Source organism: Salvelinus alpinus, chromosome 28 (assembly GCF_045679555.1).
Source record: "Salvelinus alpinus chromosome 28, SLU_Salpinus.1, whole genome shotgun sequence".
In the NCBI taxonomy this organism is placed as follows: Eukaryota; Metazoa; Chordata; class Actinopteri; order Salmoniformes; family Salmonidae; genus Salvelinus; species Salvelinus alpinus.
The window spans coordinates 9,433,117-9,460,451 of NC_092113.1; the positions used below are offsets into that span (position 1 = coordinate 9,433,117).

At 41.9% G+C, this 27,335-nt stretch overlaps 1 protein-coding gene across 5 annotated transcripts in view; it reads right to left on the bottom strand.

Annotated features, from left to right (window-relative positions):
* Window positions 1-3,644: 3,644 nt before the first annotated feature.
* Window positions 3,645-27,335, bottom strand: part of LOC139557130 (voltage-gated potassium channel subunit beta-2-like) — a 119,736-nt gene continuing 96,045 nt past the window's right edge. For 3 of the 5 annotated variants that reach the window (XM_071371528.1, XM_071371529.1, XM_071371526.1), the window contains 10 exons: window positions 23,811-23,855; window positions 20,063-20,106; window positions 19,746-19,832; window positions 19,134-19,178; window positions 11,972-12,057; window positions 11,710-11,830; window positions 11,110-11,204; window positions 10,052-10,172; window positions 9,523-9,611; window positions 3,645-7,427 (listed from right to left, as the gene is read on the bottom strand). In XM_071371528.1, coding sequence (XP_071227629.1) covers window positions 7,338-7,427; window positions 9,523-9,611; window positions 10,052-10,172; window positions 11,110-11,204; window positions 11,710-11,830; window positions 11,972-12,057; window positions 19,134-19,178; window positions 19,746-19,832; window positions 20,063-20,106; window positions 23,811-23,855 — 823 coding nt within the window. In that variant the 3' untranslated portion in view covers window positions 3,645-7,337. The remainder of the gene's footprint in view (window positions 7,428-9,522; window positions 9,612-10,051; window positions 10,173-11,109; window positions 11,205-11,709; window positions 11,831-11,971; window positions 12,058-19,133; window positions 19,179-19,745; window positions 19,833-20,062; window positions 20,107-23,810; window positions 23,856-27,335) is intronic. The other 2 variants (XM_071371530.1, XM_071371527.1) reach the window with 1 other exon arrangement.

Genomic DNA, 27,335 nt, shown 5'->3' on the forward strand with positions numbered 1-27,335 from the left:
TTTATAACTTATTTTGCCCAATATTTTTCGATTTTGTTCCTCTTCCCAGTGAGAGTTAAATGCACTCTCCTTCTCAAATTACACTCAGTTAACTGTCAGAGAGGCTTGCTCATTCCTCTTCCTACCAGTTGGTCACAGACACACACACACACACACACACACAATTTTCCTATTTTTTCTAATCTGCTCATTCATCACAAAGAATTGTCATTCATTTGTTCACGCATACCCTTCGTCTTAACTAAAACGACCCATCGTTTTTCCTACTAATTTAATCCACTTCCTCAACATAAACCGGAATTATACTTATAGGATTCTTTACGATATGACAAGACTACTACCTAATCGGGCCAGCCTGTCTTCATACCCTATTCACCCACCCAATACTGATCTCTATTCTATTCTAGAGCAATATCGTGGCGTGACCTACCGATTTACAGACCCCCGTTTAGCTAGACGGAGCGTTTTCATCCGCAGGATTTATTTTGCAGTTGAACGCCGCACAATCAGGCCAGCGTTTCTTCCTCGTCCTCTATATTCACCCGTTCAGTCCTCCTCTTTTCAACAGGAGCGGTAGCCGTGAATTATGCCACCCAAGCGGACCCCTTTCTAAAATGTTCCTTTTTAAAGGGCGGTATCGTGGACTTTCTAACTACTTATTTATGCAGTCCTCTATTCTTTTTAGAGCTGTATTCATAAGTAACCTGTCCAAGCTTTCCTTCTACTAATTTTGTCGAAGAGGTATTACGGGATTTTCTACCTACTTAATCTGTTTTGACCGTATGGGCTGTCTCATATTATAGCCGGGCATCTCAGCTAGAGGGCGCAAACAACCGCACCAGTCAGGCCACACATTGGAACGGTCCGATCAGAACGAGTGCATGCTCCCTCCGCTAAACACCCGACGCCCGCAAGGTTCACAGCCCCTACTCACTTAGTCCCTACACATGCACATATATATATTTACATTTCACAACCCACAAAATCTCACATGCATGCAATTTCAATTGAATTCAAAAGTTCTTAGCATTTACTGGGTTTTTAGGAAATTTAAATGAGAGACCTACGTGACACCCTTCCCGCTGAGACAGGATCTCTGAAGCAATTCATACAAACATTTCAACTACGTAAGAACAAGCGTACCTTTTTATAGTTGTGTGGCCACATTGTTTACAAAATTGTCCAAAGAAACTATCTATTGCTCAATAGTGTGATATGTGTCTCTATATGTCTAAGTAATAACTCCTACAGTGTCTGCTACAAATCTTGGATGAGCCCACTTTCACAAAGGTCAGGAACGTAAATAATGTCTTCTTCATCTTATATACACTAGAAAGTGGCTCGTTGGTCTACGGGTATGGTTCTTGCTTTGGGTGTGTGTGGTCACGGGTTCAAATCCCAGACCATCTCGTTAAAAGGGACCAGTCTAAGTGAAAACCTTTAACACAATGCTCAGAATATGTCTTCACTGAAACATTCACAGTCAACGCTAGATTTCAGCAGTATTTAAGAGAAGCAGCTGAAATGGGCACTTTTTACTCTGTGTATGATTCTCGCTTAAGAGTGCGATTGGTGTCTGATAGAAATCTTGGATGAACCCGCTATTACAAAGGTCAGAAATGTAAATAAAGTCTTCTCATCCGTAAAAAATTGTTTCCTGTAGAGACAGATTGGCTGTTTCCCGTCTTCCTTTATCAGTAATGCCTTTTATACGCTGGAAAGTGTCTTGTTGGTCTAGGGGTATGATTCTCGCTTCGGGTGCGAGAGGTCCCGGGTGCAAATCCTGGACCAGCCCTTTAAAAGGGACCAGTCTAAGTGAAAACCTTCAACACAATTCTCAGAATATGTCTTCACTGAAACATTCACAGTCAACGCTAGATGTAAGAGAAACAGCTGAAATTATTGCTCCTTTTTCTCTGTGTATGATTCTCGCTTAGAGTGTGATTGGTGTCTGCTAGGTGTCTGCTACAAATCTCGGATGAGCCTGCTATTACGAAGATCGGAAACGTAAATAAAGTCTTCTCATTCATAAAAAAAAGTTATTGTAGAGACAGATTGGCTGTTACCCATCGTCTTCTTTCAATATTGTCTTATATACGCTTGAAAGTGGCTCGTTGTTTTAGGGGTATGATTCACGCTTCGGGTGCGAGAGGTCCAGCGTTCAAATCCCGGACGAGCCCTTTAAAAAGGAAAAGTCAAAGTAAAAACCTTCAACACAATTCTCCGAATGTGTCTTTACTGAAACACAGCCAATGCTAGATTTAAGCAGTATTTAAGAGAAGCAGCGGAAATTGGCTCCTTTATCTCTGTGTATGATTCTCGCTTAGATTGCGATTGGTGTCTGCTACAAATCTTGGATGAACCCGCTATTACAAAGGTCAGGAACGTAAATAATGTCTTCTTCATCTTACATACGCTAGAAAGTGGCTCGATGGTTTAGGGGTGTGATTCTTGCTTCACGTGCGAGAGTTCCTGGGTTCAAATCCCAGATGAGCCCTTTAAGAAGGACCAGTCGTAGTTAAAACATTTATCACAATTCTCAGAATATGTCTTCACTGAAACGCACACAGCGTTGCTAGATGCTAGATTTAAGAGAAACAGCTGAAATTGGCTCCTTTTTCTCTGTGTATGATACTGCTTAGAGGGTGATTTGTGTCTGCTACAAATCTTGGATGAGCCTGAAATTACGAAGGTCAGAAACGTAAATAAAGTCTTCTCATTCATAAAAAAAAGTTACCTGTAGAGACATATTAGAGACATATTGGCTGTTACCCGTCATCTTTTATCAGCAATGCCTTATATAAGCTAGAAAGTGACTCTTTGGTATAGAGGAATGTTATCGCTTCGGGTGCAAGAGGTCCATAGTTCAAATCCCTGACGAGCACTTTAAAAAGGACCAGTCTAAGTGAAAACCTTTAACATGAATGAGCTAACTGGCTTTACACTCCCCTTATTTGTGATTGGCCAACATTTGCATATAAATAGCATTTTGTTTTTTGACATTCAAAGACCCAAACTGCTTCCCATACTCAATATTCTAAAGGAAGATTCATTACCTTTATAACCATTATCCATCTTGGCCTTCAGAGAAGACTTTTGAGTCTTTGTAGAAGTTTGTATTGGAGTGCTTTGTGTTTAAAGTTTAAATTATCTCATTTAGCCAATGTAACCACTCACTAATGTAAACACTCTTAACCGTACAACATAAAAAAAAGCTGGATGTTTACATTCGGACAATATGCTGTATTTGTATCAACTTTAGCTAAAGAGTAGTGTCATAGTGGGTGCCCATGCGATATATAAACAGTTATTTTTCTGTCTGGTGTACTGGAAATCTGGACACTCCATCAATCTTGGCAGCCTGTGTTGTGTTGCTAGCAAAATGTTACATAATCAAAATGTAATTTACAAGGGCACCTTGGTCAAGAGACAACATTAGCATTGTATTTTGATATGAATTGAAATTGAAAATGAACAAACTAATTTACAATCTGATATTTTTGTCCCTTGTTTCATCATCACTTTTTTCTCCAGATTGGATATGTTTACGACAAAATATAAACAATTCAAACCGCTTTAAGTGTCTTTGCTTTACAAATTTGATCATCTTCAATGGGAACAAATTTCCACACAGTCAAGTCATGTTCTGTATGAAGTCAATACGTTTATTTTTATTTATAGCATTTATTTTTATATTTATACGTTCTCAAGCTGTAAACACAATTCACCTAAAGTCTGCTTCAATCACAATTCAGTAAGAAATGCTTGCAAAAGGAACAGAAGATAAAAGAAAGGCAGAAAGTGATAGCTAACAGCCATACAGTATATACAGAATTTAGATTATATACAGTACAGAAAGAATCTGTGAATCCATTATGTATTTTGACATTGCAAATGTACAAATAGCTTGCAGTTGACTATATTAAAGATTCCTATGCTGCACAGTATTTGTGTGTGTAAAAAATAAGACAATTAAAATAGCTTGTCAATTAGTCCCTTTACATGAATTGCACAGTAGCGTACTCTACTTAGTTGATTGTGTTTGCTCTTATCTACAACATAGTGTGTGTCTTCATAGCGTGCCTTAACTAGATGCTCGGGCTGCATTTACTTGTGACTGACCAGCATTCCATCAATCTGGAAAGGATAGAAATGTTACATAATGTACATTTACTTAAGAACACACCCAAAGAGAGTGATCCGTGGCTAAATAATCACTTTTCATAGGATGAGGCTCACGCATAGCTTGGGTGCCCATCTCTTTCTCCTGGCACCCAGGCTAGCTCCCACACACTCCTTTACTTAATGTTTCTAAGTGACAGTCTGATGTAGAGATGCCTTGTGCAGTAGCTCCCTGGGACTAGGTAGAACCAGGCCTTGGTAACCACAAGCTCAGAGAAATGCACATGCAACAAATATTTTGTTGTCCTGACAAAGTCAACATCAGAGCACACAGGACGAAACATTGCAGTGTTGGTTACTGGTATACACACATACACAGGATCGCACTCATGAACACATGCACACACTCACACACATATGCAACTGTACAATTTGAGCGGTTACAGTATATAACCTGTCTTTAAAATAAGATGTTTCCTATATGTTGCTCAGTCGTGAGCTTTGGTGAAAGCCAAAAGCCTTACAGGCGAGGCCAGTTGTAATCCTTAGATACATAATTTAAGCATACGAAACATAGGTATGTTACATGAAAAACATAGGTATACAACTTTAAAAAAGCTGTATGTTTACACTCAGACAATATGCTGTATTTGTATCAACATTAGCTAAAGAGTAGTGTCATAGTGGGTGCCCATGCAATATATAAACAGTCACTTTTTTTGTCTGGTGTCCTGCAAATCTGGACAACCCATCAATCTTGCAGGCCTATGTTGTGCTGAACTACGGGCTAAGTTATCCTGGAAGCACATCCAGCAGCCTACCTTAAACTATCATCAGACCTAATGCTCAAGTTCCAGTCATTTCAGACCCAGTCATTTATTTCAGTAACTGGTTGGACAGCAGAGTTGATGTGGGCCAACTATCTCAGTGTCACAACTCCAATGGGTATAGATACTTATGAAAACTGGAGGGTAAGGTGTTACAAAATTGTATTTACTGCAGACTTCACTGTCTTGTTAATGGTATCATACCATCGACCATCCATTGCCATAGTTAGAGCATGTCGTTATAATGGCAAGTAATCTTGCCAAATTAAAATTTCATTATCAAATCAAAATATTTAACTAAAAATATTAAGGTGAAGCATGGATCAGGTTTTAATACCAATTGTAGACAGGATTGGTGTTTTCTCAGACAAGAAATATCAACATCAATGCTGCCACTGATGTTTTATGACCTGAAGGTGGCGCCAAAGACCCAACAAAGATACTCCTGAGGATTGCAGCATTGACTTTGACTGAGACATGTCCCTCTCTCTCTTTTTCTCTCTTTCTATCTCTATCTCATTTAGAATGAGATACAACCAGTGTGTCTAGGTCACAAATGCTTTTGAACATTGTTTAGAATAGGGACACAACATCATTAGCCAGTAAATGCAACATTGCAAACACAGAACATACTATGTTTGCAACTGTGTTCCCAAATATCATGTTCCCACATCTTCAATGACAGAGGAAAGGAGACTAGGCTGCATGAAAGCGTTCCTAAATTAAACTCAAGCGACGTTGAGACTGAAATAAAATAAAAACACAGTCACTCTGACTGGCAGAAACCACTTAGATGCCTTGAGTATTATACAGTACAGTTTTTGGTGGTGCCAGTTTGTTCTGTTTTGTGTTACATAACTTCATAACACAGGAAGCTGTTTTATCTAGCACTCTGGGAAAATTGCATGACCAATCCCGGGACCCCGTCTTCTGCGATACAGAGAGTAAAAAGTTAAAAACCCTTAACCTGATCCAGTCACAATAGGATGTGACAGAGTTTTGAGGCAAGGGGTTTTCTCACTGAGTGCTCTCTGAAAAGCCATTACTGTACATGGCTGGGAGGGCTGCCCTCTTCACACTGAAGCAGAGGGAGGGAGTGTGTGTGTAAAGATATAGAAGTGAAGAAATACAATGAATAGGGTAGACACTGCCATTCGGTAGGCTTACAACAACAACAAAAACACACAGACTGGCAGATGTACAGTCTTGTAGCTAGGTGAAATTCAGAAATAACTCACAATGGTTCAGTCTATAAACTGAAGAAAGAGTGGGTGCAGGCAAGATCTCAACTTTTTGCCAGTTGAAAAGATGGCAGCCCAAGTTGCCTTAGTTGAATGGGTGTGATTTAACCATACTAACTGTTTAAGTGTTCAATGTCCTTTTTCAACTCATCATCAGAGTAGTGGGACACATGCCCTTTATATCAGATACAGAATCATGTCCACTCATCATTCAATTTCTATTATCTACGCATGGAATAGTATCAGCTTTGGTAATCTCAACAAAAGTTATCTTGTTCAGTCTTCAATACCACCAATGTATTAGCTATTTAAAGTTGCAATATGTAACTTTTTGGGCGACCTGACCAAATTCACATAGAAAAGTGTGTTATAGATATGTCATTCTCATTGAAAGCAAGTCTAAGAAGCGGCAGATCTGTTCTATGTGCTCCTGTTCTTAAGTTTTGTTTTGTCTTACTTTCGGTTTTGCACACTAGCTTCAAACAGCTGAAAATACAATATTGTTGGTTATGGAGAATATATTTCACAGCGGTTTAGATGTTACAGTGATTCTCTACACTATACTTGCTTGTTTTGTCATATATACTGAAATTAAGCGAACTATTAGAATTTTTGTGATTTTTGTGATTTCTGCACAGTGCATCTTTAATGGAGTGCTGGATCAATTCATTTTATGGGACCTATACAAGACAAAAACCTTTTCAAAGGGGTTCTGGATTCTGATCCTTTTCAATCAAGAATCTGTTATAGAATAAATAGTTTATGAACGAAGTGCATTTAAGGACTTGCTATGGGTCCCATCTATTTTTCTAAATAATAATAAGATGGCCAAGCAGGAAATTAATGCAAGGCAGACCTGTGCGTGACTTTTTGTGTTTTCCCCTTAGAGCTGAAATAAATGTGTTTTTTTACGCTGAAGCAAATGTTTCACTGAAATGGTGAATATCCCTTGGATGGGAAATGTCTCCAAGTCTCCTCTAAAATCTTTGGGTTGGGAGAAAGATATATATATTTAGATACTCTGATTGACTTTCCCAAGTGGTTCAATGGCTATATATTTCCCATGGTGCCTGGTGTCTTGTTCAACTGAAGCTGGTCGCAGACGAGGAAGAAGGAAGATGCTGACCTCCGCCCAACAAGGCAGCCTCTAGGATCTGTAGTCCTTTTTACTATAGGGCTTGTTGCCTAGGATACTATCCATCTCGTGCACGATGGAGGACGACAACTTTGGAAGAACCTGTGAGAGAAGGAGAGTGACATAATGAACACAATGTCCCCATTGGAATTCAAATTCAATGCCACGACACATGTCATCAAATCCATGTCAACAACAGTAAACAAATACAAGCAAACAGACTATCACCCCAAAGGGAAATATTTCCCAATAAGGTAAAACTTTTTAATTGTGCCACAATGTAAAAAACAAAACAACAACAAAATGTTCTGGAAATTAAGCAGATGTCGCAGATGTACAGTGCCTTTGGAAAGTATTCAGACCCTTTGACTTTTTCCACATTTTGTTACGTTACAGCCTTATTCTAAAATAGATTTTTTTTTAAATGTGCCTCATCAATCTACACACAATAACCTATAACGGCAAAGCAAAAACAGCTTCTTTTTTATGTGCTAATTTATAATAAAAATATAACATATAAGTGTTCAGACCCTTTACTCAGTACTTTGTTGAAGCACCTTTCGAGACTTCTTTGGTATAACGCTACAAGCTTGGCACGCCTGTTTTTGCAGAGTTTTCCCATTCATCTCTGCAGATCCTATCTAGCTCTGTCAGGTTGAATGGGGAGACGTGCTGCACAGCTAGTTTCAGACCTCTCCAGAGATGTTAGATTGGGCTCAAGTCCGGGCTCTGGCTGGGCCACTCAAGGACATTCAGAGACTTGTCCTGAAGCCACTCCTGCGTTGTCTTGGCTGTGTGCTTAGGGTCGTTGTCCTGTTGGAAGGTGAACCTTCGCCCCAGTCTGAGGTCCTGAGCACTCTGGAGCAGGTTTTCATCAAGGATCTCTCTGTACTTTGCTCTGTTCATCTTTGCCTCGATCCTGACTAGTCTTCCAGTCCCTGCAGCTGAAAAACATCCCCACAGCATGATGCTGGCACCACCATGCTTCACCGTAGGGATGGTTCCAGGTTTCCTCCAAATGTGACACTTAGCATTCAGGCCAAAGAATCTTGTTTCTCATAGTCTGAGAGACTTTAGGTGCCTTTTGGCAAACTCCAAGCGGGGTGTCATGTGCCTTTTACTGAGAAGTGGCTTCTATCTGGCCACTCTACCATAAAGGCATGATTGGTGGAGTGCTGCAGAGATAGTTGTCCTTCTGGAAGGTTCTCCCATCTCCACAGAGGAAATCTAGAGCTCTGTATGAGTGACCATCAGGTTCTTGGTCATCTCCCTGACCAAGGCCCTTCTCCCCCGATTTCTCAGTTTGGCTGGGCAGCCAGCTCCAGGATTAATCTTAAACATTTTCCATTTAAGAATGATGAATGTGTTCTTGGGGACCTTCAATGCTGCCGAAATGTTTTGGTACCCTTTCCCAGATCTGTGCCTTGACATAATCCTGTCTCTGAGCTCTACGGACAATCCCTTCGACCTCATGGCTTGGTTTTTGCTCTGACATGCACTGTCAACTGTGGGACTTTATGTAGACAGGTGTGTGCCTTTCCAAATCATGTCCAATCAATTGAATGTACCATAGGTGGATTCCAATAAAGTTGTAGAAACATCTCAAGGATGATCAATGGAAACAGGATGCACCTGAGCTCAATTTCAAGTCTCATAGCAAAGGGGCTGAATACTTGTGTAAATTAGCTATTTCAGTTTTTCAATTTTAATACATTTGCTAACATTTCAAAAAAATGGTTTTCTCATTACGGGGTATTGTGTGTTTAAAAAGAAATAAGACTGTAATGTAACAAAATGTGGAACAGTTGAAGGGGTCTGAATTCTTTCCGAAGGTACTGTATTTACCACTTAGAGGCAGTGCTCGTTTAGAAGGTCATTCTCAGTGTGTGGAGAGAGAGAGAGAGCATGTGTATGTGGTATGTGAGCAAGTATCCATAAGTATGTGTGAATGTGAGTTCTTGCACACCTGGGTTCACACCCATTGTGTGTGTGTGTGTGTGTGTGTGTGTGTGTGTGTGTGTGTGTGTGTGTGTGTGTGTGTGTGTGTGTGTGTGTGTGTGTGTGTGTGTGTGTGTGTGTGTGTAAGAGAGAGAGGGAGATCATGTGTATGTGGTATGTGAGCAAGCATGCATAAGTACAGTATGTGTGAATGTGAGTACTTGTGTGAATGTGTGTGTGTGGAGTATTCACTTCTGACCTGTATTGCTGCTAGATTCTCCATCAGTTGTTCTGTGCTGGAGGCCCCCAGTAGCACAGAGCTCACCCCTTCATTCCTCAGGCACCATGCTGAGGAAGGGAACAACCACACAGGTAAATTAACAATGTGTGTGTGGAGCACAAAGCACAGTGAAGGAGTGAAGAAACACACACACGTCCAGTGCAACTAAGTGACTTCAGGTGAGCACAAAGACTCATTCTCAGACACTGTGACGTTAAGCTGAACCAACACATCGAAGATTTGACTACCAGGGACTTGACCAACCTCCCACTTGAGGTCCTACTAGACAGACAGACTATGGACGACGGTTAGCTCATTTGCTAACTCTGGTAATTTGACATTGTTGTGAACACTGTTAGATAGATTGCATAAGTCAGACTGACTGACGGACAGACTGCTTTACTGACTGACTAACACGTTGGAGCTCAAAAGACACAGACAGACGGATGGCTGGACAGGACAGACAGACAGACAGAGAGAAAAAGAGAGAGCGGCAGGTGTGTGTTACCGATGGCGAGCTGGGGCAGGGTGCAGCCCAGTCGCTCGGCAATGGCCTGCAGCTCTTTCAGCTTCGCCTGCTGACGGCGCCCCTCCTCACTCAGGATCTTGTCCTTCATCCACTGGTAGCCCTGTCACAGCGCGCGCGCACACACACACACACACACACACACACACACACACACACACACACACACACACACACACACACACACACACACACACACACACACACACACACACACACACACACACACACACACACACACACACACACACACACACACACACACACACACACACACACACTCTTGCTCAGGACTACTGTATCCAGAAACCTCTGGTGTGCAGAGATGCCTTTCTGTGAATGGCTGAAAGTTATACATTTATCATACATAACGCATCCAGTGTGTGTGGATCTCTCACCAGTGGCAGAGCAGATGTCTGCTATGTGAGTGAACTACACAGAGACTGTAACTGACTGCCTCTGGTTATTGCACACACACAGCTACCCTCTGTCTTAGACCTTGGTTCTGTGCTTCCACATTTGTGTGCTTGAGTGGACTTAAATAGCCTGTTTCCACCAGTGGAGTGTATGACATAGGAAATCAATGGCATAGATCCCTTCATTGGAGGATTATTAAGCCAAAGATATCAGTGAACAGGAGGAGGAGAGCTGTAGACAGCATGGTACATCACACATACTGTAGAAAGAGCACAGTGTGTGTGTGTGTGTGTGTGTGTGTGTGTGTGTGTGTGTGTGTGTGTGTGTGTGTGTGTAGGTGTGTAGAATCTCCAAAGAATGTTCAACTGAAGCTGGCTGACAAAGATATACACTGAATGGCTTTCCTGACACTCAAAAGTCCCCAATCCTCAATTGACACGCATTAGTTCAGAGGAACGTCCTACAACAATGTACTATCAGGATAGACTGTTGTTAGCAGAAAGGAAGGTGGCAGAGTGGCAGGACAAGAAAACAACACCAACTACAACCACAAGCAAAGGGGTGTGACAGATGTGGGCTGGAGAGGATAAGGCATCAGTCACTCGTCAAACGTCAAAGGTTACCTTTAGTGAGGCCCGTGAGTACGGGGGTACCCCACTATCGTACTTCCCTGAGATGATTCCGCACGCCAGCGGAGACCACGTCATGGCACCCACACCTGCACAGAGACATCGGGATCATATTCATTATTGCACACTGTAGCAAAACGTTTTGCAACGGAAACCGAAAACAAGCGTTTCTTATTGGACAAGTTCAGTTCAGTTTCAGTCCGTTTTCTTCCATTTGGTGCCTAATGAATACCCAGCTTTCCCGCTATTATGACTTCCATGCCTTGGTCTTTATGTGCCTTGACAAGCTACTTGGACTGAGAGCAACTCCTAAGAGTGATTCATTCAAAATACAAATACTGTATATTAGCTACATTACAATTATCACAACTTTTGGCTAGCATTAGCCACATTACCAAACATGAATAGCAGCACATGGAGTATGTTTGTGGCAAAAATGGCAGACCTCAGCTCTTTCAGGATCTACCCTTATTAAACGCTGGAACTATAGAGATGGAAAGAGGGCACACATATTTTATCGTTGTAGTAAGTGCATCCTCTATCCACCTTTATGGGTCAAACCGAAGGGAGGCAGACGGTTGCTGTGTAACTTACCTATTTTGTGGAAGAGCTCGGGAAGCTGCACCTCCACCTTCTCCCTCTGGAACATGTGGTACTCAGCCTGCTCACATATAGGGGGTATCAGGTTGAACTGCCTGGCCACTGAGTACGCCTCCTATAGGACAGACAACGAACAGCAGCAAACAGACTCAGGGACGAACAATGTAATATCGTAACAATACAGTGATGGGAATAAGTCATTGATTATTTTGTGTAATCCATGGTTTAATCGTGTTTCAACCGTTTTCCAACTCACCATGATCTCCATGGAGCTCCAGCGCGACGTTCCCCAGTACATGGCCATCCCCTGGTTGATCACATGGGTCATTGCCCGCACCGTCTCTGCCAATCAAAAGACACCATTCACCCATTGGCCCCGACATTGGAGAAGAGGAGTGGTGGGAACAGGTGAGATTAAGAGAGAGGGTGGAAAGGTATTGAGGAGAGGGATATACGAGAATTGAAAGAGAAAGAGGAGATAGAAGGAAAGTCCACATAGAATTTTGGACAAAGGGTAAAAGCACAAAGGAGCTACCTGGTTAATGTATACATCAGTTTAAATAATGAGCAGTAAAACATATGGGGAGAAAAGGATACTAATTAATTCCTTTTTGGAGCCAATTGACACATTGATTTTCTTTTTTTTGGCTTTTGTTTTGATTTGACACACAAAGGTATTTATGCGTTAAGGTTTTACAGTCACAAATAGGCAGTCAAATACCAATTTTATTTGGGCAAAACAACACTATTTATGCCAGAGTCAAAACAGCAGTAGGGTCATTCCAAAACCCAGAGTTTTCTTCAAAGCTTTTCATGCTACTTTTATTTAAGAAACATGACATTTTAAAAACAGGCTGTTTTAAAAGCATGTTTTAAAGAGAACAGCTCTGTGAAAAAAAATACTGTAAATCGTATAATCTGGCAGCACAATTTAATTTTAAACATGTCATGCTGTCAGATTATAATGAGATTTTCAGTATTTTATGTTTCCCCTATTACTATGTAATTACAGTTATAACTGTAGTAACAACATAGGTGTTACACTGTAACTATATGTATTAAGGTTGTAGCGCTATCAGTTATTACACAATTGGAACAAGGAATGTATAATTACACATCCAATTGCTGAAGATTCTGTTATATGTTATTACACATTTTCTTGTTCCACTATGTAACTAATGTTTTATAATTACACGTTAGAAAGACAACTGTGAATGACTTAATAACTCGACCCACTACAAGGTGCCACTACCATTGAGCTTCATTCACCTCAGTCAAGAGGATTTTTTTCATTCTACAAACACATTTCATACAAGCACTAGCTCAGCCCCGGGATTAAACTCTAGTTTAGTTTCATGTCAAGTCAAACAGCAGTTATGTAACGGCTGTCAATGTCGTTCTCCTCCTCAGACGAGGAGGAGCATGGATCGGACCAAGATGCGGAGTAGGAGGTATTCATGATTTTAATGGCAAACCAACAAACACTACAAATTTAACAAAACAACAAACGTGACTAACCTGCAACAGTCCTGTGTGGCCCAAACGCTGACACAGGAAACAAACACCCACAAAACACCAGTGAAACCCTGGCTGCCTTAGTATGACTCTCAATCAGAGACAAACGATACACACCTGTCTCTAATTGAGAATCATACCAGGCCGAACACAAAACCCAACATAGAAATACAAAACATAGACTGCCCACCCAACACTCACGCCCTGACCAATAAAGACATACAAAACAAGAGAAAACAGGTCAGGAACGTGACAAGTTACCTAAAGTGCGGTCAGAAAGTATTCCCACCCCTTGACTTTTTCCACATGTTGTTGTGATACAGCCTGAATGAAAAATTGATTAAATTGAGATTGTGTGTCACTGACCTATACACAATGTCAAAGTGGAATTCTTTTTTAGACATTTTTAGAAATTAATATAAAATGAAAAGCTGAAATGTCTTGAGTAAATAATTATTCAACCCCTTTGTTGAGTAAATAAGTATTCAACCCCTTTGTTATGGCAAGCCTAAAGTACAAATTTGCTTATTAAGTCACATAATAAGTTGCATGGACTCACTCTGTGTGCAATAACAGTGTTTAAATGACTACCCCATCCTGTTCCCCACACACACAATTATTTCGAAGGTCCCTCAGTCAAGTAGCGAATTTCAAACAGAGATTCAACCAGAAAGACCAGGGAGGTTTTCCAATGCCTCGCAAAGGACACCTATTGGTAAATGGGTAACATTTTTATAAAAAGCAGACATTGAATATCCCTTTGAGCAAGTTATTAATTACACTTTAGATGGTGTATCAATGCACTCAATCACTACAAAGATACAGGCATCCTTGCTGGATCGAATCCCCGAGCTGACAAGGTAAAAATCTGTTCTGCCCGAGCAAGGTAGTTAACCCACTGTTCTCCGGGCGCTGAAGACGTGGATGTCGATTATGGCAGCCCCCCGCACCTCTCTGATTCTAAGAGACATAGTCAGAAAGACTCAAAGCTGTAATCACTGTTGAATACTTATATAATCAAGCTATATTAGTGTTTTATTTTTCAAACATTTTTGACAAATGTTCGAATTTGTCTTCCACTTTGACATTAAGAGTATTTTGTGTAGATCATTGACAAAAAAAAACAATTAAATACATTTTAATCCCACCTAGTAACACAACAAAATGTGGAAAAAGACAAGGGGTGTGAATCATTTCTGAAGGCACACACACACACACACACACACACACACACACACACACACACACACACACACAGTCAACACTGCTGCTCTACTATATATTATTTATTCAACACCGCGACCAAGATACTACCCATTTTATATTCGTAAATACAGTTGTACTTGACATAGCACATTCATTATCTATACTGTAGATCCAATTGTGTACATATCTGGCTATTACTATGCATAATAACTCTTATATGATATGTTCATTTTTAGAAACTGTTAAAACTTCTTCTTATTATTATTCTCTCCGCACCCACCTGTAGCGTCAAAACCGTAAAATCGACCGATACCAAAACAACTTTCAAACGTGTAGGCTCACCATCTGCAGTGCACTTGAAAAAACTTTTAACACTACAACCATACTTGCATAAATCCCAATGCATTTCAATGGCCATAGAATTGAATGGTAAAAATGTAGCCCTTAACTAGTCTTCAATCGTTTAAACTTCTTATGGCTGCAGGGGCAGTATTGAGTAGCTTGGATGAAAGGTGCCCAGAGGTGCCCATAGTAAACTGCCTGCTCCTCAGTCCCAGTTGCTAATATATGCATATTATTATTAGTATTGGATAGAAAACACTCAGAAGTTTCTAAAACTGTTTGAATGATGTCTGTGAGTATAACAGAACTCATATGGCAGGCAAAAACCTGAGAAGAAATCCAAACAGGAAGTGGGAAATCTGAGGTTGGTCGATTTTCAACCCAGCCCCTATTAAATACACAGTGGGATATGGATGAGTTTGCACTTTCTACGGCTTCCACTAGATGTCAACAGTCTGTAGAACCTTGTCTGATGCCTCTACTGTGAAGTGGGGCCGAAGGAGACAGGAATTAGTCAGGTCTACCATGACCTGACCATGCTCTGACCATGCACGTTCACATGAGAGGGAGCTCTGTTCCATCGCACATCTGAAGTCAATATAATTCTCCGGTTGGAACATTATTGAAGATTTATGTTAAAAACATTCTAAAGATTGATTCAATACATCGTTTGACATGTTTCTACTGACTGTTACGGAACTTTTTGACATTTCGTCTGCTTTTAGTGAACGCGCTTCCTGACTTTGGATTTGTTTACCAAACACGCTAACAAAAATAGCTATTTGGACATAAATGATGGACATTACCGAACAAAACAAACATTTCTTGTGGAAGTGGGAGTCTTGGGATTGCATTCCGACGAAGATCAGCAAAGGTAAGTGAAGATTTATAATGCTTTTTATGAGTTTTGTTGACTGCACAATTTGGCGGGTAACTGTATGGCTTCCTTTTGTGGCTGAACGCTGTTCTCAGATTATTGAATATTGTTCTTTTGCCGTAAAGCTTTTTGAAATCTCACATAGCGGTTGCATTAAGAACAAGTTTGTCTTTAATTCTATGGAAAACATGTATCTTTCATCAAAGTTTATGATGAGTATTTCTGTTATTTGACGTGGCTCTCTGCAATTTCTCCCGGATATTTTGGAGGCATTTCTGAACATGGCGCCAATGTAAACTGAGGTTTTTGGATATAAATATGAACTTTATCGAACAAAACATATATCTATTGTGTAACATGAAGTCCTATGAGTGTCATCTGATGAAGATCATCAAAGGTTAGTGATTAATTTTATCTCTATTTCTGCTTTTTGTGACTCCTGTCTTTGGCTGGAAAAATGGCTGTGTTTTTCTGTGATTTTGCGGTGACCTAACATAATTGTTTGTGGTGCTTTCGCTGTAAAGCCTATTTGAAATCGGACACTTTGGTGGGATTAACTACAAGATTACCTTTAAAATGGTATAAGATACATGTATGTTTGAGGAATTTAAATTATGAGGTTTCTGTTGTTTGAATTTGGCGCCCTGCACTTTCACTGGCTGTTGTCATATCGATCCCGTTAACGGGATTGCAGCCATAAGAAGTTTTTAAGCTAGAAACGCCATTCAAACTTTAAAATGTGCAGACTGGTCTGGAATAGGTTGCTTGTATTCAGCGTTTTGATACCATGTATACTTTCTGAACTATTCCTGTTTAATGGTGGTACCTAGGCTTAAATGGGAAGTATTTGGATTCGCCAATACTCTTGAGCCGTTAAATATACCAACACCAAAGCAACTTTAAAACGTGTAGATTGGCACTGGTACTGTTGCTTGAAGAAAACGTTTTGATACTAATTATACTTTTCTTACTACAACCATATTTGCATAAACCCAAATATATTTTAGGGGCTATAGACTTTAATAGAAGAAATACAGGTCGCTGCTAGTTTTCAATGGTTTAAGCTAGAAACGCCATACAAACTCAAAAACGTTGACACCATTCTGGAATAGTGTGCTTGAATTCAGCTTTTTGATACAATTTATACCAGTTGAACTATAACCATTTTAAATGTCCATAAAAGCTTTAAAGGCTTTAAAGCGAAAAATTTGGATTAGCCAACATTAATTCATAGAAAAAAATCACTATAAATAGACATCCTAAGAATAGATTTCAATACTAATTGAACCGTTAACGCTACAAACACCAAACCAAATGCTGACATGTACAGACTGACTCAACTTAGATTGCATGTAAAAAGATTGTTGATGCTCTTTGTACTTTTGGAACTATAACAGTTTTATATTTGCATAAAAGCTCCATAGACTTCAAAGGCAACATTTGGATTCACCACTGCTCTTGATCCATTTCAGCTACAAACACCACCCCAATGTTGACATGTGGAGACAGACTCAACTTAGATGGCTTCAACACCGTTTTTTGATACCATTCATACTTTATAAACTATGAAGCTTGTCGTATCCCCATTTATTTCAATGGTGGAATGCAGGCTTCAACATTCTAAACTGAAATAACTGGCACAAAACTTACAGAATGTTCCAACTAAAACATTGAGAGCTTAAAAATATATGATATTGCTTATGATGATATAGTACTCGAGCCTACTATACTAGCCCACTATAACCCACTATAATAGCTCCACACCTACAAACCACTCCAAAATAGGTCACTATAGCTAACACAGCCTATGAAAACACTATTACTACCATTACCACTACTACCATCACTACTGCCGTCACTACCACTAATACTACTATTTCACAACCATAAAGAATTCAAGACTAGCAAGCACACCACATTTACTTCAGTAAATGTCCTTTTCTAGTTGATATTGATTATTGAACTGCAATGTTGTGGGAGTTAGCACACAAGCATTTCACTGCACCTTTTATACCTGCTGTAAAATGTTATTTTATTTTATTTGAGATATAACGCTGACATATGGAGAGAGGAGACGAGAAAAAAACTAGCCAGTTTTAAAATGATGTGTTTTAGAACAGCTGACTAAAGATGCGCATTCAGATTTAAAAAAATATCTGAGACAGTTACCACTTGTTGTAGCAAACAAGTATCATGAAATACATGCACCAGAAATAGAGCACACTTTGTAACTTGTCAGAGAGATATCAGCAAGCTAGGCTAGCTAGAGCAAAATAGTTGGCTAGCTGTCTGCTTGGCTAGCTACCTACCTGCTTGGCTAACACAGAACGTCAACATACTGTTTTCTGATTGGCTAAACGGACCAGTCTCGTCTCAAGTCTTTCGCTAAGTTTTGACAGGTTGAATTCTGTAAACTCCAGCAGCCAAAATTTGACATTCTAAAACTAGATCATTCAGATCAAGCAAACTTTGTTCTAAAACTGCATAAAAACGTTTTGTCTCGTCTCGGCTGTTATATCTGTACAGGCTTTAACTGTTGTAAAGAGAAAAAAAGGAAGATTTGTGAATAAGTCTTCAGTGGGTCCAAAACCATCATCTAGCCTGGGGTATGCATTCTTTCCCTCCTATGGCACATATGGGTGCACGTTTTTGTTCCAGCCAAGTCTAAAACCTATTCTACCCATTAACTAGTATTTAATCAAGACTCTGATTAGTATAATTGGGTTACTGCTTGGCTGGAACAAAGCCCTGATTGGTTGCATGTTCAGGCAAGAGAGACACACTGCAGTCAAGACAGCGTTCACAAAGGAGGCCGCAGCAGCACCGGCAGCGGCCATCTTGCAAAATAAAAGGAAATAAAAGGAAACCAAGTCGTATGAGAAATGGGAGGGATGAGTGATGCTAACGACAACAGTAATGGTCGGGAGGGGTTTGGCATGGGGTACGTTGGCTTTCACAATGTTTTATGACTACTGTAATGGTACACGTGGCTTGGTACACCTCCTATCCTGATTTTATTTCTATATGGTATGGAACTCTACATAATTGCCTTGATCTGGCATAAGTTACAGTTGAAGAGAGTGAGAGAAAAGAAACAGAAAGAGAAATAGAAATAGAAAGACACCAAACTGAGTAAATCAAAGGATTCTGGAAGGATTACATCATATTTTGGTTACAATTGTCAGCCGGGGAGAGAATGGACATCTTTAAGTGTCATTTCTTCCAACAACAAAAAGTGGAACGTACTTACAAGATGTAACGTTATCAAGTATGAATCAAACACTCACTCAATCTACTACAGTAGACCACCCTTTTGTGCTAGCACTACGAAAAGTCTAACATTTTATGGATTTAAAGGGGGTTTTGAATGGTAGGATAATGGAGGGGGAACTACTTTTATCAACTCACTGCCATAAAATGCCTTTCGTTTAAAGGGGTGTTGATTGAACACTTTGTTTTGACTAAGGGTACCATGTACCTTCTATGATGAATGTCTTGGACTTTGAGGTGTGAAATGGGTCTCCTGGTGACAAAAAAAAGAGAGTGAAGACGTTGACCAGTCTGTGAATGAAATGACATCTGGAAGTATACATAAGGGGCAGCAGGGTGGGAGCCACAGCCCAATACAGCGAGCCCCATCATGCACTGACTGAGCTCAAGTTCAAAGTTCACAATGCTTTACTGACCATTTCAATCAGTGACAGGAATAGAAATTTGTCATCCATTGCCCATGCCCCTGTTCGGTAGGTTTGGGTTTAGACAATCATATATTACTGCAGTTGGTATGGAAAGAGGATGTTTGAGCTGTCAACTGTGTCCTATCTCTACATCTAGGATTCAAAAAACTTAGACTTATGTACCCAATAAAAGTAAATGTAACCTTAAGGTCCAAACCATAGAGCCATTTATCTGTCTGTAGATAATGTGTACGCATGATACTCTAGCCTGACCGAACATTATTACTGCACCGCTGCACCACTGGATGCAAGGTGGTCTGTTTATGACAAGAATATGTCACGGTGCAGCAGATACACTCAACATACCACAGATGAATGTAAACAAACAGCATTCAAAGAAGAGTGCTGCCTACCTTCCATAGGTGTGTTGGGGTCCGGTCTGTTTGCGAAAACGACATCCACATACTCTAGCTGCAGTCTGTCTAGCGATGCCCTTAGTCCTGCATTATATAGGGCAAAGACCATCAAGATAACGGTAATACTTTACATTAAAGCCAGAATCCTGTTTGTTTTTAATGCTCTCATTTATGCACTGTATATACAGTATGTACTGAATCTAGTGAATGATTGGATTGGATCCAAATGTCATATTGATATCCTGCAAATATATAGGCTACCACACTGTACATGTAATAATAACTCAGTATAAAAGTGGCTTAAAATGGCTTACCTTCGATGATATGTTTTCTGGACAACCCTCTTTCTGTTTCTGCTCTGATAAGCAAACAACAAATGCCCTTGTCAGGATATAAAATCATGACATTTAACAACTCTGTGCTACAATTCACAGTTTCATACTGTAACTGATACAGTACAGATGTTCACTGTATACGATCCATATTGGTGGGTTGAATGTGAGACATAGAGATAGATAGAGGGCACACTTGACACACAGCATGTTTTAGCAGGGGCAGCATGTGCCCTCTATCCATCTCTATGATGCAGGACAGAAACGTATTTAAGTTGAATTGGTGCCTCCTGTCAGTGCTAAGCAAGACCATTAAAGCAAGAATTCTTAATCAAAACATTGACTAAGTGTTCTCCCTGCAACTGTTTCAGTAAAACCTGAGGGATGGGGCTGGAGAAATCCAACCACTCTCAAATCAATAGACTACGCTATGGATGCAAGGACTGACTATCCATGTTATCAAAATTATAGTTTTAACCATGTTTTTAGGCTATACAGTGGTTGTTTACATTTCCTTATTTATTTACAAACATTCAAACTTATATTTTGAGTTCTGATGGGGTACGACAGTTGAACCAAGCTCATTGTCAAGCCCTGATCTGTTTCACCTGTCCTTGTGCTTGTCTCCACCCCCTCCACCCCCTCGCCATCTTCCCCACTTATCTTTTGGGTATTTATGCCTGTGTTTTCTGTCTGTCCGTGCTGTCTGTCCGTGCCAGTTTATCTTGTTTGTCAAGCTTGGCAGCGTTTGTCCTGTCAGCTACTGTCTTTTCCCAGCCTCTCTTTTTCTAATTTTTGACCCTTGCCTGTCCTGACCCTGTACCCGCCCACCTGACCACTCTGCCTGTCCCTGAGCCTGCCTGCCGTCCTGTACCTTTGCTCCTACTCTGGATTATCGACCCCTGCCTGCCTTGACCTGTCGTTTGCCTGCCCTTGTTGTTACAATAAACATTGTTACTTCACACAGTCTGCATTTGGGTCTTACCTTGATACCTGATAGTACGAACTGGCTATGACTGACCCAGTAGACTTGGTCCAGATCCGCAACGCCATCTCCTCCCAAGGAGCCACCATTGGTAGGCAAGAGGAGTTGCTTCGTGGTCTGATGGAAGGATTCCAGGCCGTGGCCGAACGACACGACCTAGTCTTGGACGCATTGCGGGAGAAATTCTGTGGGTTGCCTACTAGGCAGCCTACCACAACAGTAACCTCCCAGCCCCTCTGTAACTCGGCTGGTAGCAGCGCCGTCACCCCGGTTTCCCGGGAACCCCGCTTACCTCCCCTGGAGCGCTACGATAGAGATTCCAGAACCTGCCGGGCCTTTCTCTCCCAGTGCTCCCTCATTTGAGCTACACCCTTCTTCGTTCCCCTCGGACCACTCGAATGTAGCGTACATTATTACTCTGATGTCAAGGGGGGCACTCGCCTGGGCCACGGCGGTGTGGGAGAAACAATCCGTCATCTGCCTCAGTCTGGAGGTATTCATGGCAGAGGTGAGAAAAGTTTGAGGCTCCGGTGTCCGGGAGAGAGGCTGCCCGGAAGTTACTCCAGCTTCGGCAGGACACCCTCAGTGTTGCAGACTATGCGATGGAGTTCCGCACGCTAGCAGCGGAGGGTACCTGGAACCTGGAAGCACTGTTCTCCAATAATCCGGGAACTTGTCGGAGGTAAAGGATGAGCTGGCAGGCCGAGAACTACCGACAGATCTCGACTCACTCATCGCTTTAATCATCCGGATTGATGGTCGGCTACAGGAACGTAGAGGTCCGATTGCGGAAGAGGTACGATTGCAGTCCAAATCACTCACAGAGGGATCCCACCTTGCAGCTGATGAACTCCGAAAGTCCCCGGCGTCTACGTCCCCGAGAGGATCCGAGCCTACCCGAGTCCCTCCAAGAGCCTCCGGAGACTGCCGATGCACTTCTTCCTGAGCTGATGCAGCTCGGCAGGGCGAAGCTGTCTCCAGCCGAAAGAGTACGCAGACTTGTGACCTAGAGTTGTCTGTATTGCGGTACTGCCGGTCATTTTGTGTCTACCTGTCCCTTCAAGAGACCTAGCTCATCTGTTGGAGTGAGTACACTAGTGGGTCTTAAAGATAATTGTTCTTCTCCCCTTACTCGCCCCCCTCTCCATGCCACCCTGTTGTGGGGCGACCAGTCCAACTCTCTCCAGGTACTCATCGACTCAGGGGCGGATGTGAGTCTCATGACGTTACACTGGCGTCCAAACTGGGTATCCCCACTCAACCCCTCTCCATTCCCATGGGTGTTAGGGCGCTGGACGGGTGCTCTATATGCCGGGTCACCCACCAGACCACCTCCGTCAACCTACGAGTGTCGGGGAACCACAGCGAGACGATACAATTTCTGCTGGTTCCCATGGTATTGGATTCTCTTGGCTCCAGGTAACACAATCTCTCCATTGACTGGGCTACTGGTGCCACCGTGGGCTGGAGCCCGTCCTGCCACACTCATTGCCTGAAGTCAGCTCTGCCTGCCCCGGGACGTCTTCCTAGGAAATTGCCCCGGACCTCTCTGCCAGCTCCGCAGAGCACCAGGACCTCCGGGAGGGGTTCAGTAAGACCCGGGCCACTTCGATTCCACAGCACCGACCGGTATCCAAGAAGGTCAAGCCTGAGGCGCTGGCACGCCGCTATAGTGCCGCGGCTACACCCCCGGAAGCCGAGACCTTTCCCCCCGCTCCAAGATCATTAGCCCCTCTGTTGTTCATCCTCTGTTGCCCCGTACCCTCTGTATTTTTCCTACTTTTCTGTGTCTAGAGTCATAACCATGTCTGACTGCCACTTCTTTTCTGTTTCTAGGCCCATCCCTCCTCCCGTGTCATCGATGGCCAGCCAGCATACACGGTGAGACGCCTCCTGAGGGTTTGACCACGGGGGCAGGGATTTCCGGTACCTGGTTGACTGGGAGGGTTATGGCCCGGAGGAGAGGTGCTGGGTTCCCGCTAAAGACATCCTGGTCCCTTCCATTATCGCCGACTTTCACCGCCGGCACCACAGTCAACCAGGTATCCGCCCAGGTGGAACACCAGGTGGCATCCCTAGAGGGAGGGGTGTACTGTCACGCCCTGATCTGTTTCACCTATCCTTGTACTTGTCTCCACCTCCTCCAGGTGTCGCCCATCTTCCCCACTTATCCTCTGGGTATTTATACCTGTGTTTTCTGTCTGTCTGTGCCACTTCATCTTGTTTGTCCTGTCAGCTCTTGTCTTTTCTCAGCCTCTCTTTTTCTTGTCCTCCTGGTGTTTGACCCTTGCCTGTCCTGACCTTGTACCCACCTGCCTGACCACTCTGCCTGTCCCTGACCGTAAGCCTACCCGCCGTCCTGTACCTTTGCTCCTACTCTGGATTATCGACCCCTGCCTGCCTTGACCTGTCGTATGCCTGCCCCTGCTGTTACAATAAACATTGTTACTTCACATAGTCTGCACTTGGGTCTTACCTTGATACCTGATACTCATGAGGCCTTTATACGTTATATTCTTCAAGAATTAATGGGTACATATCATTCATTTTTACGTCCAAAAATGGATGCAACTACTAATGAATGCCCTTTTAATTGGTCCTCAGTGAAAAGGCATTCTCAAAGGAGGGGATCGACCCCGTTTCCTCATAGGAAAACAATTAAGAGTCATACAGCCTCAATACTGCCTCTAACACACGCACACACACACACACACATACAGAAAAAGGCTCCAGTATAATACGTACTTTCCTCCCCAGAATATCTTGGTGGTGATGACCAAAGTGGAGCGCCTGTAAGGAGAGAGAAGTGTATGAGGGACAGGTGCATGGTGAGCATTCTGACTTGAAAATGGGAGATCCAGTGCATTATGTTATAATTCTTCAGAATTATTTAATTATAAGTCTTCTGCACTTAAGTCCCCTTGGCCCCAATGACGATTTGACAGAAAAACAATTAATTCTGAACCTATTTCATCTGGTGTGTTATTTTTTTACTTGCAGCAATTAATTAATAGTAATTGTTGACTGATTATGTAACTGATTATATAAACAAATAAAAAGCAACAAATAAATAGCACTTTTTATGAAAACCTCGATTCCTGCTGCTGCCTCTGATGATAACCAAACAGGAGAAGAGCTGTGGGCTTTAGCAGGGTACTTCTTCAGAAGTGAGGAAGAAGCATGTATGTTTCCCCTCAGCGCTCCCATCCAATGCCATTGACTACACGGCTAACCCTGCAGGCTAGATAGCTAGCGTTAAGTGAACTTCACCATTCATAAAATAACAAAACACAGGAGTAAAAAACAAGTCTGGCCACTAGCAATCTCCTCCATCCTCCCTTACAAAGAGCGAGTCTAGCTGCTGAGACAGAAAATGTTTGAAATTCGAGAGAGAGATTTGACAGGTGCGGCGGACTAGATACTGGTGTTCCTGTATGCTCAAGACAATGTGTTCAGTGGAATTTAAACCAATGTTTCAGTTCGTTGACCCCCCCCCATTTTTTTTCATTCACATAAGTATTCAGATGCTTTACTCAGTACTTTGTTGACGCACCTTTAGCAGCGATTACAGCTTTGAGTCTTCTTGGGTATGAAGCTACAAGCTTGGCACACCTGTATTTGGGGAGTTTCTCCTATTCTTCTCTGCAAATCCTCTCAAGCTCTGTCAGGTTGGATGGGGAGCGTTGCTGCGCAGCTATTTGCAGGTCTCTCCAGAGATGTTCGATTGGGTTCAAGTCCGGGCTCTGGCTGGGGCACTCAAGGACATTCAGAGACATGTCCCGAAGCCACTCCTGCGTTGTCTTCGCTGTGTGCTTAGGGTCGTTGTCCTGTTGAAAGGTGAACCCTCGCCCCAGTCTGAGGTCCTGAGCGCTCTGGAGCAGGTTTTCATCAAGGCTCTCTCTGTAATTTGCTCCATTCATCTTTGCCTCGATCCTGACTAGTCTCCCAGTCCCTGCAGCTGAAAAACATCCCCACAGCATGATGCTGCCACCACCAGGTTTCCTCTAGAAGTGACACTTGGCATTCAGGCCAAAGAGTTCAATCTTGGTTTCATCAGACCAGATAATCTTGTTTCTCATGGTCTGAGAGTCTTTAGTTGCCTTTTGGCATACTCCAAGCGGGCTGTCATGTGCATGTTACTGAGGAGTGGCTTCAGTCTGGCCACTCTACCATTAAGGCCTGATTGGGGGAGTGCTGCAGAGATGGTTGTCCTTCTGGAAGGTTCTCCCATCTCCACAGAGGAACTCTAGAGCTCTGTCAGACTGACCATAGGGTTATTGGTCACCTCCCTGACCAAGGCCCTTCTCCTCCGATTGCTTAGTTTGGCCGGGCGGACAGCTCTAGGAAGAGTCGCGGTGGTTTCAAACGTCTTCCAATGATGTAGGCCACTGTGTTCTTGGGGACCTTCAATGCCGCAGACATTTTTTGGTACCCTTCCCCAGATCTGTGCCTCGACACATGGCTGCCTCGGAGCTCTACGGACAATTCCTTGTCCTCATGGCTTGGTTTTTGCTCTGACATGCACTGTCAACTGTGGAACCTTATATAGACAGGTGTGTGCCTTCCCAAATCATGTCCAATGAATTTAAATTACCACAGGTGGACTCCAATCAAGTTGTAGAAACATCTCAAGGATGATCAATGGAAACAGGATGCACCTGAGCTCAATTTCAAGTCTCATAGCAAAGGGTTTGAATACTTATGTAAATAAGGTATCTGTTTTTTATCTTTAATAAATTTGCAAACATTTCTAAAAACCTATTTTTTGTCATTATGGGGTATTGTGTGTAGATTGCTGAGGATTTTTTAAATTTAATTCATTTTAGAATATGGCTGTAATGTAACAAAATGTGGGAAAAGTCTTTCAGAAGGCACTGTAAGTGCAGAGATGACATGTATTTTTTCCCCTGCCCGTTTTGAGAAAGGTGCATGATAATGGTCCATTCTAAGTCAAAACGAATTTCACACATGTATTATTTAGTATATGTAAAGACAAGATTAAATCAAGAATAGTCTGATGGGTGACAATATTAGCTTATCACTTGTAAATTATATATTATCACTTGTCAATTATGCTCAGCTTAAAGCAAAAAACAATTCCCTTTTTGTAGGACTTTTTGTAATCATAGTCGCACACCTCACGCACACCTCACACCTATATGTTTTGATAAGGTTTGTATCACAACTAAAGTGGACAAATAATGTCTTCAACTGAAACACATTAATCTGCTTTACAACGGGTGTAGAGCCTAACTGGCATACATACGCAGCGCGTGAGTTTCAGGTTTAGGAAAGATAATTATCACCATAAAAATGCACCTTTATAATAAAAGCATATAAGTTATTGTGGGCTCTGTTTTTGTATTGCATTTATTATATGTTGAGTAAAATACGGTTATTTACTCATATCTGCTGTCCTGCCCCTGACTCCTATACACCAGCTACACACAGACTTCCTTACACTATGTTTGGAATATTTATTTGTCGCACAGAATATAACAGGTCTACTTTTGTACTATGGGAGATAGTAGATTGATATGGGTTAGTGCTTTTGCTGTTCGTTAGGCCTACTCATCTTTTTATTGCTGACGAAAAGTAAATGTGGACAGTTCTTCCAATATCTTCAATATGCACCTCGGAATTGGATAAGGACGCACGCAGTTGCGTCCCGGATGTGGCTCTCTTCACTTGTAGCTTTTGAGAAAGACCCGATCACATGAAGGAGAGCAGTGTGAGTGAGATGAGAGGTGCTTCGGAGCAGGCAGCACTCAGGGAGAAGGGATGCAAAAGGCATGTTATTTTTAGGGTGCATTATGGCCACACAAAGTGGATGCCGCCGGGAAATTCAAGACATTATCAAGTGCTTCTCAAATTGTGAATGAGAGACTGAAGATGTGTGTACAGCCTGCACAAAAAAACTAAGCAGAAGTCATGCCTTTCAAGCTACTTTTTTCAAATAATCATTGGTCGCATCATGCAGCCTTACAATGTATTAAAAATCAAAACATATAGCCCAACATTTGTAGAACAACTAAAGTTACATTAATAACTCTTAAGTAAGCATATAGGAATACCTATTTGTTTGTTAACCGCTCAACACAGAATGCATGTGCTCACTCCCTCCAATCGTTTGGAGAAAATATAATTTATATTTTATTCAGCTTTGTTCAATTGTATTCTTCATACTATAAAGTAATATAAAATAATGCCATGGAATTCTAAGCAAATCTTGTCGGCTAAATGAACTAATGTAGCTCACAGCCATATGGC